This window comes from Platichthys flesus, chromosome 7 (genome assembly GCF_949316205.1).
Source record: "Platichthys flesus chromosome 7, fPlaFle2.1, whole genome shotgun sequence".
In the NCBI taxonomy this organism is placed as follows: Eukaryota; Metazoa; Chordata; class Actinopteri; order Pleuronectiformes; family Pleuronectidae; genus Platichthys; species Platichthys flesus.
Genome location: NC_084951.1, coordinates 20,696,886 through 20,711,996, shown reverse-complemented (window position 1 = coordinate 20,711,996; position 15,111 = coordinate 20,696,886). Strand labels below are relative to the sequence as shown.

The 15,111-nt window shown below is 42.8% G+C and overlaps 1 protein-coding gene across 1 annotated transcript; it reads left to right on the top strand.

The window, feature by feature from the left end:
- Window positions 1-207: 207 nt before the first annotated feature.
- On the top strand, window positions 208-11,221 carry syn2a (synapsin IIa). The gene is made up of 11 exons (XM_062392916.1): window positions 208-721; window positions 6,609-6,666; window positions 6,750-6,841; window positions 6,948-7,104; window positions 7,216-7,305; window positions 7,433-7,495; window positions 7,666-7,808; window positions 7,893-7,967; window positions 8,090-8,192; window positions 8,293-8,439; window positions 9,051-11,221. Exons 1-11 carry the CDS (start codon window positions 381-383, stop codon window positions 9,183-9,185), a joined length of 1,404 nt encoding a protein of 467 aa, XP_062248900.1. The 5' UTR covers window positions 208-380; the 3' UTR covers window positions 9,186-11,221.
- Window positions 11,222-15,111: the final 3,890 nt, after the last annotated feature.

Here is a 15,111-nt window from a genome sequence, read left to right as displayed (position 1 = left end):
TTCCATGAGGTGGATCAAAAAAGAGCATGACGCCTGTGAGGCAGCAGAAAATGGGGGAGGGGTAAGGCAGGCATGCTAGTGAGAGAGAGTGGAGAGGGGAGAGGAGGAGAGGAGGAGAGGAGGTAGGAGAGGCACAGCCAGAGCATCCTTTGCAAAGGGTGAGGAGAGCACGGTGTGAGGCGATTGGCTGAGTCGGAGTGTAGCGTCACTGCCCGTGAGAGGGAGCTCTGAGGATGCTCCACTGAACTGGGAGGGAATACATTCGCTGGGAGTTTGCACTGAGAGCTCAGCCATTACCAGCTGTAAGGACAGGGACTCTGCAGCAGAACCGTTCTCCACACCCAGTGCTCTCTCACTCTGCTCCTCTCTCGGCTGCAGCCATGAATTATCTGCGTCGTCGTCTCTCGGACAGCACGTTCATCTCCAACCTGCCCAATGGCTACATGACAGATCTCCAGAGGCCTGACCCTGCGGAGCCTCCTGCACCTGCTTCCAGCACCCCTGCCAAGTCTCCCACCACTGGGCCCACACCTCCAGCCACTTCCCCTGCACCAGAGAGGAAACCCCAGCCGTCTCAGTCCACCAGCGCCGGCTTCTTCAGTTCCATCACCAACGTGGTGAAGCAGACAGCAGCCTCAGCAGGGCTGGTGGAGCAGACTCAAGTCACGACACCCAAGAAGTTTAAGATCCTCCTGGTCATCGACGGACCACAACAGGAGTGGTAAGAGAATATTCTGTATGAATCATTCATATGCTACGTGTTGTTTGTTTGCTCCATCCATGCTGATGCTCCTTGGCTCTTCACGGTTCCTTTGAATGTAGTAGTTAGGTAAAGGTTAAAGAGCCACTGAAACAGCATCTGCTTGGAGCACCCTGCAGATGTGAATGGCCACTGCTGCTGTGGTGTGATGGCACAGAATGCCAGAGTTCCAATATTACATGGAAGGCATCCAGTGCTTAAGGAAATGCAGTCCATTGATTCTCAGCAGCAATCACATTACACCAAGATGGAGGAATTTTAGTCGCCTCTATCCTATGGGTTGTAGTAAATATTTTTCCTGTTGCCTTTTGTCTTGTTATTTATAATGAAAGGTTAGAAACTGAGGTTTTTAACACGGTGAATAAAATAAAATCACCGATAGTATTATCATGCAATGTGGCATTTTAGCATGAAGAAAAAAATGACTTATCCACAGATGTGGAGAATTGGGGAATGCATGTTACTTCTCCTGAATACTGCAGTGCTTTCCCTCCATCAGTGGGGTTTCCCCCTGCCCACTGATCGCGGATCACATGACATGCCGTGCACATGCATAAAGAATGATTAATGTAACTTACTGCAGCGCCCGGTGCACAGGTTGCCAGAATTTAATCTCACAAATTAGATGTGTGCAGCCCCCAGGCAAGTAGAGAAATACATCTCAGTCTGCTCTGAGACAGGAGCACCTCATTATTATATGTTGAGAGTGGGCTCAGGATGAGATATTTAGTGGCCCGGGGGTGTAGGGGAGCAGAAAAACAAACATATCTGTCAGTGTGCTGTTGCAAGGGATTCAAGTGTAATACGTCGGTTTCATCTCCTCGTGATCAGCATTTGTTTACACAGCTGATGTATGTTCCATAGCAACATGTGTGCTGGAGCTGTGCAGCTGGATAGTGCAGTGCAGTGGACCCTTCACACACTGGCACAATTCATCCATGTGATCTCCGGTGCCTCCTTTGTACATTATCCCTGCACCTTGGCATTTAAAGAACTGCCACCACTGAAACTCAACACTGTGATGCCTTGTGTGTATCGTTTGAGTGCCACTGTCTGACTGCCTGAACTGACGTGGACTTACATGAGACATGGAAATAAAATGGGAGTAAAATGTCACTAGCCTACATCCCCTCTTTAAAGCAATGGAGGACATCGCAATATTTCATATTTAGCAAAGAATCAATATCAATGATTATTGCAACATCATTTTCATCAATAGCACTAGAACAACAGTTTAATACACGTCTATATATTGCTTTGACATTGTGCGTATTCTCACATTGCAAAAAACTTTGAGTTTATCGATCCAGGCCGTCCTGTCGTTTACACACGTGTCATATCAAGGTTAACATGTCGCCTGTGGTGTGTATTCGAACAAAGACAGACGGCCACTGTGGCAGGATTTTATTTTTACACTGATAACAATATACAGTATGTAGCGCTGCATGTAACTGAGTCTTCGACACACTCTGACACACACATAAGGATATTGCATTAGTTAATGCAGGTGGCCTGGGCAGGTCTGATCTATATAACAGAAACCTTGATAATTGTTAATAGGATCGGACCCTGATCAGCGAGATGGATGCCAGGCGAATGGGCTCAGTTGTGATTCGTGGAGGAGGATGTCGCTTGTTGAGGAATAAAGGATCCAGTCTTATGTGCCAATGCACTGACACCGACCTTCAGTCCTGGCAGAGGAGCACTATATAATACATTTAGCTAAAACCACCAAAGGTCATTTTAACAGAGGATGGTGAGTGGGCTGCTCTGAGACTGGGATTTGTTTCACTCTGTGTTTATCCAACAAGATCTGGTTTATTTCCTCCATGTGTGATATAAATGTTGTTATTCAATCTTAGTTGACTGTGTTCACGAGCTCGGTGGACTATCATTGTTCTAAAACTGCTTCTGTGAACAACTCATCCACTCGGGGGATCAGCTAAACCCCAAAATGCTTCCAGCTCCATCTATTTTTCATGCCTGCACGTTATCACTGGGAGGGGAGCTGTACATCTTTGCTCTCTAGGTTTGGTTGCTTTTTCATAAGACCTTTGACCCAGTGGTTGTAAGATACTCTGTGGGTTTATTCAGGGATGTGGAGGCTTTCATTGTCTCCTGTAGCTTGTGGGTGTTGATGCTGCTGCGATGTTTTAGCTACCACGTACACCACAAGGAAACAAACAAGACGTGGAGAATGACTCGGAGGAGACGGAATCACAACAGAACCGACGTGTTTGAAATTGTAAGTGCTTTGTAGAGAAAACCATACAAATCATAGCTGCTGGCAAACAATAAGAACAGGATACTGCTCTTTATTTTAATGCAGGTTGTTCAGAGTACCTCACATCCTCTGTATTTTTGGCAGGCCTTAAGTCTAAAGGCTTGTTTTTGTGCTGTATCTCATTCCACGACTCATGAGACCTGGTGGCTCCAGGACACAGGATGACTCCAGGAAAGAGTCCTCCAGACTAATTGCTTCAGACAGAAGGGTCGGGGCTCTCTGGTTCCACCTACGCAATCAAATCTGGCAAACCTCAAATGATGTCTTTCTATCTTGATCTATATAAAGCATTAAAAGGAAGTTACACTTTCCTCATGGTAGTTTGAATGATTTTGTTCTGCAGGTTCCGGCACCAGCCAGGTTCACATTACCATATAGTTTAATTAGTTTAATCTTATCATGGCCTGAGCACCAAACTGTGCAAGTTTCAATATTGTACTTCCAAGGATTTCTATTACGATTTGAATGTTCTTTTGAATCATAATCAGAAACACTTTAGTGATCCCTGGGGGAGAAATGGGTAATTGGCTCTCGACCTGCTTCAGAACTCATACACACACATCCGATCCTGCAAAAATGATGTGTAGTGCGCATGGATCTGGTGAAGTTTGTTAGATGAAACAGGAAGCCCTTTATATCCCAGTCTCTGCTGACAGCCAGCCTGGTATGGTCAGTTTATTAGTCACACACACAGCTAAAACTAGAAAATGCAATTTTTCTGAATCCAAAGCAGTGGAATTTTACAGATTCTGACCAAGCTGAGCCTCCACTAAATATTAATCTGACTCAGGGAGGGGGTTGAAAAAAGTTTCAGACCATTTATCTATGCCCTCGCTCTCGAATCCCAACATCTTCTTTGGATAAATAATATAATTACTAATGTGATATTCATTGATCCCCCCCTGAAACTTTGGAGACCCCTGGGAAGGCCCATCAACTCCCACTTTGTGACCAACATTATGATTATACTGAGGCGACCTGCCTTAGAGTAATACAAATAATAATAATATTGCTATAAATAATATTTTCTGTCTAAATAAACTATCACCATCAGTCACACCCCTCTTGTTCTGCAAATTGGATTCTGGAGTCCACCTCCCTTCTATCTTTAAACATGGAGGACAAACAAACAAACAAGCAAACAAACAGGATGGGGACTTTCGCTGATTTAATCTCTTAATATATCAATATATAAGTATAAATAAATCCTTTATACAATCGTTGAGGCGATTCAGTATGTACGCTTGTGAAAATGTAAACAAGAATCCAGTGCTATCTGGATTTGAGTTGTTATCGTTTGTGGTCTTTGGATGAGTCATGTGCGCGGGGGTGGAGGAGACGAGACTGAGCCCGGCCAGCCGAGCACCGGGCCTCGGGCTGGCGGGTCCGGTGAGCAGGCCTCCCCCCCTTTTATTTTTGAGAGAAAGATCAAATGTGTGCTGACGGACACATTCTGTGCTTCAGTCAGTGCTTCTACTCCATAGACGAGGCTTGCTTGTCATCCAGAGAGGTTTGTTTAGTTCCAGGACTGTGTGGCTATAAATTGCTCCTATGACAGGAGGAGCAGATGGTGCTCTGTCTTACTTATCAGTCCAACGACAGAGCGGCACCGCTTCTGTATTCTCTCTCCGTAATGTCGCTCAGTTTCAAGTAGAGGGCCTGAGAATTCTAAAATCCAAATAATCGTGTAGGCTACAGGTCAAATTTTGAAGGAGTACACGAGGGACCTTTTTAACTCCTCTCAGGGGAAGTAAGGCTCTGTACTGGGAGCTTTACCCTTTTTCAAACCGTGTCCACATGAGAGAGTGAATGTTCAGCAGCGACGAGACATTAAAATTCAGACGGGCTCCTGCTCACCAAGCTCCTGGGCGACTCGTTTGAATGATTAATACTTTTACAGTGACATGTCATTTGGCCACATAGACACCTGCAACCATTACTACAGTAACTAATATTTAATCGTGTATATTGGCTGGTTCTTAAAAGAGGAGCACATTTTTTTTGTCTAATTTTTAATTCAAGGCAAGAGCACTTTGATGCCTTCAAATAAATGATATACATCTACTCTCTCTAGTGTGATTCTCAGGGACTGACGTTGATTTTCTTAACACGCAACACTAATGTCCTCAATTTCGGAGATGAAAAACAACCATAGGGAGAGTAGCTGTCTTCGACTGGTGGAGGGATTTCATCAAGAGGTCATGGCTGCTTTGAGGTGACTGCCAAATACCTCTACATATTAATGCGCGGCACCGACAGACCTTGTTAGACCTACTATACGATGATTTGACTGTGTCTTCTAGGCTCAGTAGGCAGAGCCGGGCCTGTCCTCTGCGGAGTGTTAAAGCATCCATCACACAATGCCTCGGTCCCAATGCTGACAAAGAATTGAATCACGGCCGCGTCATTTTCCTGCCTCGACTTGTCTCTTTCAAGGCTCCAGGTTTTGGAAATACGACTTAATCACACCTTGTTTATGTAAAGTATATATGTATCAGCGAGGAGATTTCATCACAGTGCTGAGCAGGTTTATTAGTTTTTATAGATATGGGAGCAGCGATTCATATTTTAATGCTTGTTTTCCTTCCCAGCCAAATAGATCCTCGTGCACTAATTGGACCGAGAATGAATTATTCAGCTTTACCTCCTCGCTAAATAGACAGCGAGCAGAGAGCCCATAACAGCAGGGGGCTACAAACTAAGAGGGAAGTGATTTGAGATTTCTAAAGCATGTAAGCAAAATATCATCAGGATGCTTATGCTGAGGTGTGCAAGTCTGTGTGGGTAAAGGTGTCATGATGTTTAGCATCAGCTTAGAGTGTGAACTTAGGCTGCAATGCTGGAAACCAAAAAGAATCCATTGCAATTTAAGGAAATAGATTGCAGAGGTTTCTTACTGGGGCCTCCATTAACATTGATTTACTGTAAATGACCCCGTCTGCAGAATACAAACCCCCCCAGAGGTCCAGTGTCAAAGTTTATGTTGTCAAGCCAAGCCCCTAAACATCGATGAAGGAAAAAGGATAAGAAATCGAACACACGGTTGACACCAGAAATCCCTTTTATCTCTGTGCCGTGTCGGCGTACAGACACTGATCCGTCATAATCTGAAGTCCAACAGGAGAAGAGTTCCTGTGACAGAGAGAAAAGACATTTAAGGACACAAACCTGTACTTTTGCTCAAGCATGTAAACCCAGATTCTGCTGAATCACAAGTGATGAAAGATGTAGCCGTTTTCCGAAATTGTAAATTCAGTGCAACGTTGCTTTATTGTATCATCCCCACTCTGTGGTACTGGAAAGTCATGTTTAGCTTTATATACACTCTTTAAAAGTGTTGTCATGCTTTAGGTCATCAGGTGTGTGTACTGACAGGAAATCAACACAAGTGGCATGAATTTGAGAGATGGATTCATATTCCAGGTCAATGTAAAGATATTATAATAATAGTATAAAGTATTATAAGCGCTAGATTTGTGACATGGTAAATCATTTAAGGAGTCTCTGGTATTAAATCCCTATTCTGTCATAACACTAAAAGTTGGCGTTTCTGTTTTTAACCAGGGCGAAATTATTCCGAGGAAAGAAAGTCTACGGGGATTATGACATCAAAGTGGAGCAGGTACGTCTCACAGAGCCACTGATATCCGTCTTAAGTACTTTTGTAAAGTACTGATGTGCCTCTCGAAACTCTTTCCTTCTCAGGCTGAATTCCATGAGATCAATGTCGTGGCTCATGCTAATGGGTCCTGCAACGTTAACATGCAGGTTCTGAGGAACGGCACCAAGGTCGTCAGGTGGGCAACACACACTCTCACACCACAAAATAGAAAAGTCACTTTTTTACTTGATGATTTACTGACTGACTTTTCTCACATCTCTGTTATACTTTCCTTTTTCCAGGTCATTCAAGCCGGACTTCGTCCTCATCCGTCAACACGCCTTCAGTATGACCCAGAACGAAGACTTTCGCAACATGATCATTGGTCTGCAGTACGGAGCCGTCGCATGCACCAACTCCCTCGAGTCAATCTACAACATGTGTGACAAGCCCTGGGTGGTAGGCGCTCTGGATTCACTGGATTGTATCTTATAACCTCTATCAAGTGAAATATTCCTGATTCAACGTGTATCCAATTAATTTGTCTTATTTCTTTCTGTGTGTGTCCAGTTTGCTCAACTTATAAACACCTACAGGAAACTGGGCGCTGAGAAGTTCCCTCTCATTGAGCAGACGTTTTACCCAAACTACAAGGAGATGGTGAGAACCTTTTTACTGCATCTAAGATAAATTCTGGAAATATTTTCTTTGTGTTTTAAATTGCACGATGAAACATGGAGCTGAATAAAAGGCTTAAACTCACTTGTTGTTCTTATATCTACTGCAGGTGAGCATGCCGTCATTCCCTGTTGTTGTGAAGATTGGACATGCCCACTCTGGTATTGGAAAGGTACGGAGATGTTTCCTGTTGTAATAACAACTATTTCATTGTTTGGTTTCTCTCTGTTTCTGGCTTAAGTCGTTAAGTTATTTATTTCATTTGAATTTAATCAAAGTTTTCTAAATCCTCTGGTCCTCCTCTCTTTTCTAAATCCTCTGCTTTGTTTTCTATGTGTGCAGGTGAAGGCAGACAACCACAGTAAGTTCCAGGACATAGCCAGTGTCGTGGCTCTCACCCAGACGTACACCACCACAGAACCTCTCATCGACTCCAAGTACGACATCCGAATCCAGAAGATTGGCAACGACTACAAAGCCTACATGTACGTATGATTACATGTGTGAACTGTAGCAGTGGATTGGAGACATTAGAGAGGTTGTGTTAATTTGTGCGTACACTATTTCAGGAGAACATCCATTTCTGGCAACTGGAAGACCAACACGGGCTCGGCTATGCTCGAGCAGGTGGCCATGACTGACAGGTCAGTGTAAAGTTAGAAGACACATATTTAGTTTAGATTAAAATGACCTCAGTTAAACGTGAAGTGAAAATAAGTGATAATCAGACCATGGTTGTGAGTCACGTGTTGGTTGTTATGTTCAGGTACAAGCTGTGGGTCAACACCTGCTCAGAGATTTTTGGGGGTCTGGATATTTGCGCGGTTAAAGCCATCCACGGAAAAGACGGCAAAGATTATATCACAGAGGTAGGTATCAATACGCAGAGGTACTAGTGTCGCCTGGTCAGTAGTTTAAAGCACAACCCGGTGATGTGACTGCTCTCCTCTCTCTCTCTGCTGAAACCAGGTGACGGGCTCCTCCATGCCCCTGGTGGGGGAGCACCAGGCTGAGGACAGGCAGCTCATTGCCGACATGGTGCTGGCGAGAATGGAGCAGCTTGCAGAAAAGGAAGCTAATGCTCCAGAGAGACCCACCACCATCCAGCCATCCCAGGTAGAGTAACCAGGATACAGGACACACACACTTAGCGTCAGGAGGCTGTCTGTTTCGTGAATTTTTTTTCATTACCTTCGCCAAGGAGGATTTGTTTAGTATATTATTCTTTTAGTTAGCAGGATTATAAGAAAAATATCAGAACGAATTACCAATAAATTTGGTGGAAGGAAGTGGTATGGGTGTTGACATTTTTTATGCAAATCCAGATCCAGGAATTTATAATTACCTTCTTCTATATTGCGAGATTTTTCAATATTTTCATTTATATCAGAATTTCTGAATAATTCATGGGTGTTGATGATAAAAATAATTATAGGGGACTGATATAAATCAATGTGTGCAGTTTGGTGAAGATCCCCCCCAAAAAATCCGGATATAGTGAGTTTAAATGTGGTCTCATAAGGGGATAGTTTGGCCTTGGCAGAGGTATGAACTCTAATGAGTGTCAATTGTAAATGTATGGTTAATGTGCTATTGCTATATATGTCTGTTATAGGTCAGCGACAACTATTTATGTTGCAATATTGCTAGAATTTGTCTATTTTCTAAATCTCACTCAATGACATAGGTGTTGCCGCTTGAGTAAATGATTTCTGTGTGTTTTTCAGGGAGCCGGCCAGAAGGGAGAGATAGTCGGTGACCCCACTAAGAACGGTGCCGCTCACGCACCTCAAAGTTGCCTGCAGTACATTCTCGACTGCAATGGCGTTGCAGTGGGTCCAAAACCCGTCCAGGCCAACTGAGTCACCCGGGAGAACGTGTCGGAGTCCAGACAACGATGGCGGACCTTAGCCTGAACGCCAGCGCAGACGTGTGTGTGTGTGGATGCTGATAGCTAGAATCAGATCTTGGTGACCTGAGCTCGGCGCGGCTGAGCGCTGGCCTGGACTGTGTTTAACTCTATGCAGTGTCAAAATGTACTGTCTACTCGTTGACCTGTTGATTTGTGTGCTTGTAAAGGTCACCCTTGTTTCAGTAGCTGTGGTTTTTCCCTCTTTCTTCGGGGCTGTTGTTGATGATGTAAAAAAGCAGATTGTGCCTACACTGAGTTCAGTGCTGCTCCGTGCTACCCGTCTGACCCAGCTATTGATCTTTTCTTTGCCCCCCCCCCCCCCCCCCCCACACACACTTGCCCTCTTTCTGTTCTCTATTTTGGTGTGTACCTTTTAGATATTGTTCAAGCTGTGGACTATCGTGCAGTTTGAAGTTTGTGTATATCTCAATATGTGTACAGTGCGTGGGTGTGTATGGCTGTAGTGGTGATTATTTTCATATTTCTACTAATAGATATTTATTTTGGTTTTGCATGACTGATCCAGGAGCAGGTGCGAATCGGTTATAAACGTCTGATCAAGCGCGGTGTTCATGTGACATCGCAGCTTTACCCTGTGAGACACAAATATTCATTCAATACCAAACATGCAGTATGTTGCCTTTCCTGATGCTAATTGTTCCATCCATTACGCACATTATCACAAGAAAATAGATTATTTAGCGTGATTAAGGAGATTCTACTAGATGGAAACGTAGTCAATATTAAGATTAGATTTATCAGAGATATATATGATGTAGGATTGTTGTGCAGGAGTCTGCACACGCAACTTAAACAGGTTTGTATCATTTTGAACCAAAGAAGAAATTATTTACTTTCACTAACGCTCTTTGCAGTTCCAGTCACCCATCGTGTAAATATCAGCCAGGGGACTGTTAACTCTGCAGGGGTGGGTCGCAGGGGGTGTTTGATGGAACAGCGCTCCAAGAACACACAAACAGGCCTGGCGTAAAAAAAAAAAAAACATGTGCCAGTGAACTGATGCTGTATTCAGATTGTTGTCGTGTTACACGTTTGCTTGGTGAGGAAGCAGACACTACGATTGATAAGGATAAAGTGTATAACATATGATCTGCCATGAACCAACCCCCCCCCCCCCCCCCCACTTCCCTCTTCCCTCGCACTTGATTTCGGCTGTGGTGGCTGTTGCCATGACAACGATGAAAGTGCTCGCGTTACTGCCATTCAAAGATTTTCAGCATGTTATCACTCTCTTCCAGTGAGTTCGTGGAAAGTGCAATACATCTATCTTTTATTTTTTCTACTAAATACTAATTTTTGTTTTTTCGAAATCAGATCTTCCATCGAATTAATTCAAAAAGCTATATTCACCCACCCATCGGATTTGTTTTGTCACAATCACTTGGTTGCTGTCCAGTGGCTAAACATCTAATTCTCTAAATAACTAAAGAGCTACGGAGTACAATATAGATATTAAAAAATATATATCTGGACCATTTTCCAACAATGTCTTTTTTACTGTGGTGTAAAATGTGTTGAGCGAGCTCTGTGTGCAATTATTTTCCGAGTTGTATAAGTGCCATTGTATCTGTGAACGTATCCTTGTAAAAGCCATGCCTGAGGCTTGATGGATGTGTTGTTCTCTTTACTAGGAAATATGCCATGACATTGATCACCAAGGCAGCGACGTGCAGGGGCACCCCCCTCTCAATATCTGCATGGTTATAATACCTTGGTTCGGTGATTGTGATTGAATATTTGATAAATGATAATTGATAATTGTTTATTTGGCCAGTGTGTCGAGGTGCAACTTATATTCTCAGACCTGCAGGACTGAACTTATCAAGAGCAATGGTAAATATATGTGCTTATAAAACCGGTGTTGGACTGTTTCAATCGAGATCAGAAGACAATATATCGTGGAAAACATTCCGGTCTGGATATTTCCCCTCTGTCACTGGCAATAAAGCTTCATTTGCAATATAAGTTTGGGTCTGTGTCCTTGTATCGTCTGTGTTGTGTTGTCATGCTGTTTCTTTCTGGTCCACAATGTCACAGACTCAATCGGATACACACTCAAGGTGAGGCCACACTACAAAACCTGCACTCAAATGCATGACAAGATAGTTGTAATTAGCTAATGTTCACCCTCTGCTCTGTGGTGTCTACCTTCCTCATATGTTTACAATGTGGGATACTGATGATTTAATGAATAAACCCTCAACCTGTGAGATATGATCCTACTTTATATCAGCTTTAAACCTTCCTCTATCGTTATATATCTATATGATCAATATCTCTAGTGCTAAAGTTCTGGATTCCCTGTGGAAGCCCGAGGAGCTCACATCAGGAGGGCTGCAGATCCAATCTAACTCCAACACTTCTTCACCCTAAGCACCAGCATCGGTCTCAGGCCGGTGGCGGTGGCTGAGAACAAACCACCTCACACCCTCTGACATTGTTAGACGATGAACAACAGTAAAGTCTCTGCTGGAAGATGGAGCCACTGAGGAGAGACCTCATGGAAACTGAAAGCTGAATTGAGAGTGAAAAATTTCACCAGTGATGCGGCTGCAGGCGTTAAGGGTGAGGTCTACTGCTAACAGTCTAATTTCCCTCTGGTTTGATTTGAAAACCACATATGTGAAAAGCAACTAAAAATATATCTACATACATAAAGGATACTGGACGTATATTGATTTTAAGCTGCAGACTCGTCTATGAGTTGTCAGGCTGATCGGATCAAATTATGAGACGAGTGGAAGCAGCGAAGGATACCTTGACTCATAACGTACCGGAAATAAAAATCTAAATTTGATTAACCTTTCTTTGACAGATACAAACTGAATTACTTTATATTACAGTCTGTTGTTGCTGCAGACCAGACATCAAGGTGATGTGATTTGGCCAATTGTTGTTTGTTGATCATCCAGGTTGGATGTTTATAATTCTCTTGTTCCACTCCTCTTGTTTCTTTATATCTCCTGCTTCTGTAGTTATACTGTATCAAATCATTTTTTGCGACCTCAGAGACTTTCTGCAGCCCTGAAGCCACCTTCTCTAAAAAAGCACAGAGATACAGAATAAGCAAAGAATCTTACTTTTCTCATACACAGTGTCATCCTGCTGCAGGCGTCTGCAAAGTTCCTGTTGTTTCTGGTTGAGATGGAAAAAGTTTGATGTATACTGTAGGTCAGTGTTGAAAACATGTTTCTGTTTTGAATTTGATATTGACAACTACATTGGAAAATACATGTGGCATTTCTCTTCTGTTCTTCTTACCTGACTGACGACGGTGCACATTTAAAAAATGGAAAACGATCCCAGTTTTATATCGAGTGTCAAAGTTATAATTTTCATCTTAGGACGCAGTACATGTACTTATCAAGTTATCCTATGTAGTAGTTCAATGGGTCTCTTTCTCCAGTAAAATCCAGATTCTATAAATATAATGCTCCTTTAAGAAGGATATGATACCTCTGCATGGTCCCTTGTTATTCAGATCACGAGGGCTCGGTCAGAACTTTAGAAACTGTCAGAAACTGCCAGACCCTTTCTGCCTGAAGCCATCCATGGATAACTGCCATGGCTGCCGACTGTCTCAGAAGCAGAGGTTTGCTGAAAGCTGGAGCTGCTCAGGGGTCACAACGCATTAGGAACATTTATGCTGTGTGCTTTATTGAGCAGATAAAACATGCTCACCATTGTGTATTGTCAGGATTCCAGATGGTATTGATGTTTCCCCCCCCCACAACAAGCACACCGCCCCGGCCCGCTGATGGTAAAAGCCACCGCAGAACTTAGAGGAACGACACCATGGGCCCCCAGGGCTCCTGCCGAGGAGCATCCGTCTAGACTCCTCCCAGCTGTCTGCCAAGCTGCTGCACGATGTGAACAACTTGTGCCCGGGTGAGGTGCACGCTGCACCGGCCATCTGCTGGAGGACACAGCGAGGGGAGATGCTCTTCCATCTCAGAGTGAAGGAGAAAATAAAGATGATGTGTGAGAAGCCCAGGGATGTTTGAAAATAATGTAAAACACCTGATGCAGAGCTGGGACATGGTTTATTTTAATTATCACTGCTTATGCTTGTTTAAAAGTGGGCATAATGCAATAGGTAGGTAGTTCATCATCATTAGTTAGTGATGTGCTTTTTTTGAATCAATCTTTTAATTAATTAAATGTCAAAAGCCCATGACAACTTCCCAGATGCACAGGTGACATCTTCAGGGGTGTTGTTTTAGTTTTCCTTCTACCATATAAGAAAAGCCTTTCTGCTTGAAATTCGATCAACTGATAAACCACGTATTCTTTTTTGTTGTGTAATTAAATAACACCATTGATTCGGCTGCTCTGAATAAAAACTGTAGATGGAGAAGTAGACCAACACTATGAGTCTATGCCCTTGTTGCCATCTGGTGGCAAAACTGAGACATGAGAGGCTTTCCTGTAGCTCACGTGCTATTATGGTTACATAATCAGTCTGATTAGCATGACTGTGCTTTTACTTTGTCACAGAATCTACAAAAACACTGAAATGACAAACTCAATCTAAACAGGTGTATGAGTTATTCTTCCAGCATCGTTGATAAAGACCTGGTCTTTTACTGCTTGAGTATTTGAAGACCACACTGACATATGAAGGCAAAAAGGTTTTGTTATTCTGATCTAGAGTTGAAGGCCTTAACAGAGAGAAGCAAGAACTGTGAAGTGATGGAGGAGCTTCTAATAAAGACTGGTCCACTGCGTCAGAAGGTTGTTTGTCAAATCACATTGGTATTATCATTATATCAGCATATATATTATATAAATCTGTCCTCGTTAAAATTCTCTCAGACTGTGCTTCACTCCATTTACTCAACACCTCTCCTGGCCATGACAATACTTTTAGGTGTTACAATTACATTTCCTGTTACTTATTAAACTATATTTTAGAGACATTTATTCGACAGCAAGTTAATAATTAATTTTAGGGGTAATAATTTAAATCAAAACATATTCAGAGGTAAAAGAGGTCAATTATCAATCATTTTAAATTAAAGATGACAGAAAATAAAATGAAAATGACTTAGTGTTGTGGACCTTTATGCTTCTTCCCCGTTTTTAACCCAATGAATCATATCATGAGCCTTCAGATTTATCTTCTGAGCTTTAGGAACAACTGGACTGGCTCAACCTCGGCTGTCTACAGCAATAAATTGCTTCATATCTCCCAATGCATCAAATGATCTAATCATATATTTCATAACATATTGGCCACAGAAGCCGTAGAATAGGAACAAGTAAGTTTGACCTTTAAAATATATTTTGTTGATACTAAATGTACTTTATTTGAACGTAGGACTTTTTTCCTGGCATAGAAGTATAACTGTTAAAGGATTATTACGCAGGTCTGTAACAGTAAATGGTTTTACAGTGTATAAAGCATGCTCACACACGTCATGAGGCAACAACCACGAGATGGCGCTGTTGTAGGACGGGGAAATGGGACGCTTGGCTCTGTTGATTTCATTCTGGCCTGCGTGGCTTGTCAGAATGCAGAAATAGAACAGATAAACATATAAGAGAAAAAAAGTGGTATAAAAATAGACAACCAGCAGTCAGCCCATGGTCTGCTCTTATTGTGTTGCTCCACTTTAGATGACGATCAGGCCTGTTTCACTCTGAGATGGGGCTTTTTCAAACATGTGATTAAAATACTCAAAAACTGCCATCAGGTTTCTTGCCTTGGGGCTCATCACAAAGAGCTGTCAAACATTAAAACCAACACACACACAAATGCCTTCTCATCACAGCAAGTATTCCCCATATTTATGTTAAATTTGCACTTGGGACTGAACCCAGCCAAGTGGTCCTGCCCAGCAGGAACTACATGT

What these genes read in the sequence shown, in the direction of transcription:
- syn2a (XM_062392916.1), top strand. Translation starts at nt 381, where the DNA reads ATGAATTATCTGCGTCGTCGTCTCTCGGACAGCACGTTCATCTCCAAC. An exon ending in TGTGTGACAAGCCCTGGGTG is followed by an intron (nt 7,105 to 7,215) that starts GTAGGCGCTCTG and finishes GTGTGTGTCCAG; the next exon opens with TTTGCTCAACTTATAAACAC. An exon ending in CAGGTGGCCATGACTGACAG is followed by an intron (nt 7,968 to 8,089) that starts GTCAGTGTAAAG and finishes TGTTATGTTCAG; the next exon opens with GTACAAGCTGTGGGTCAACA.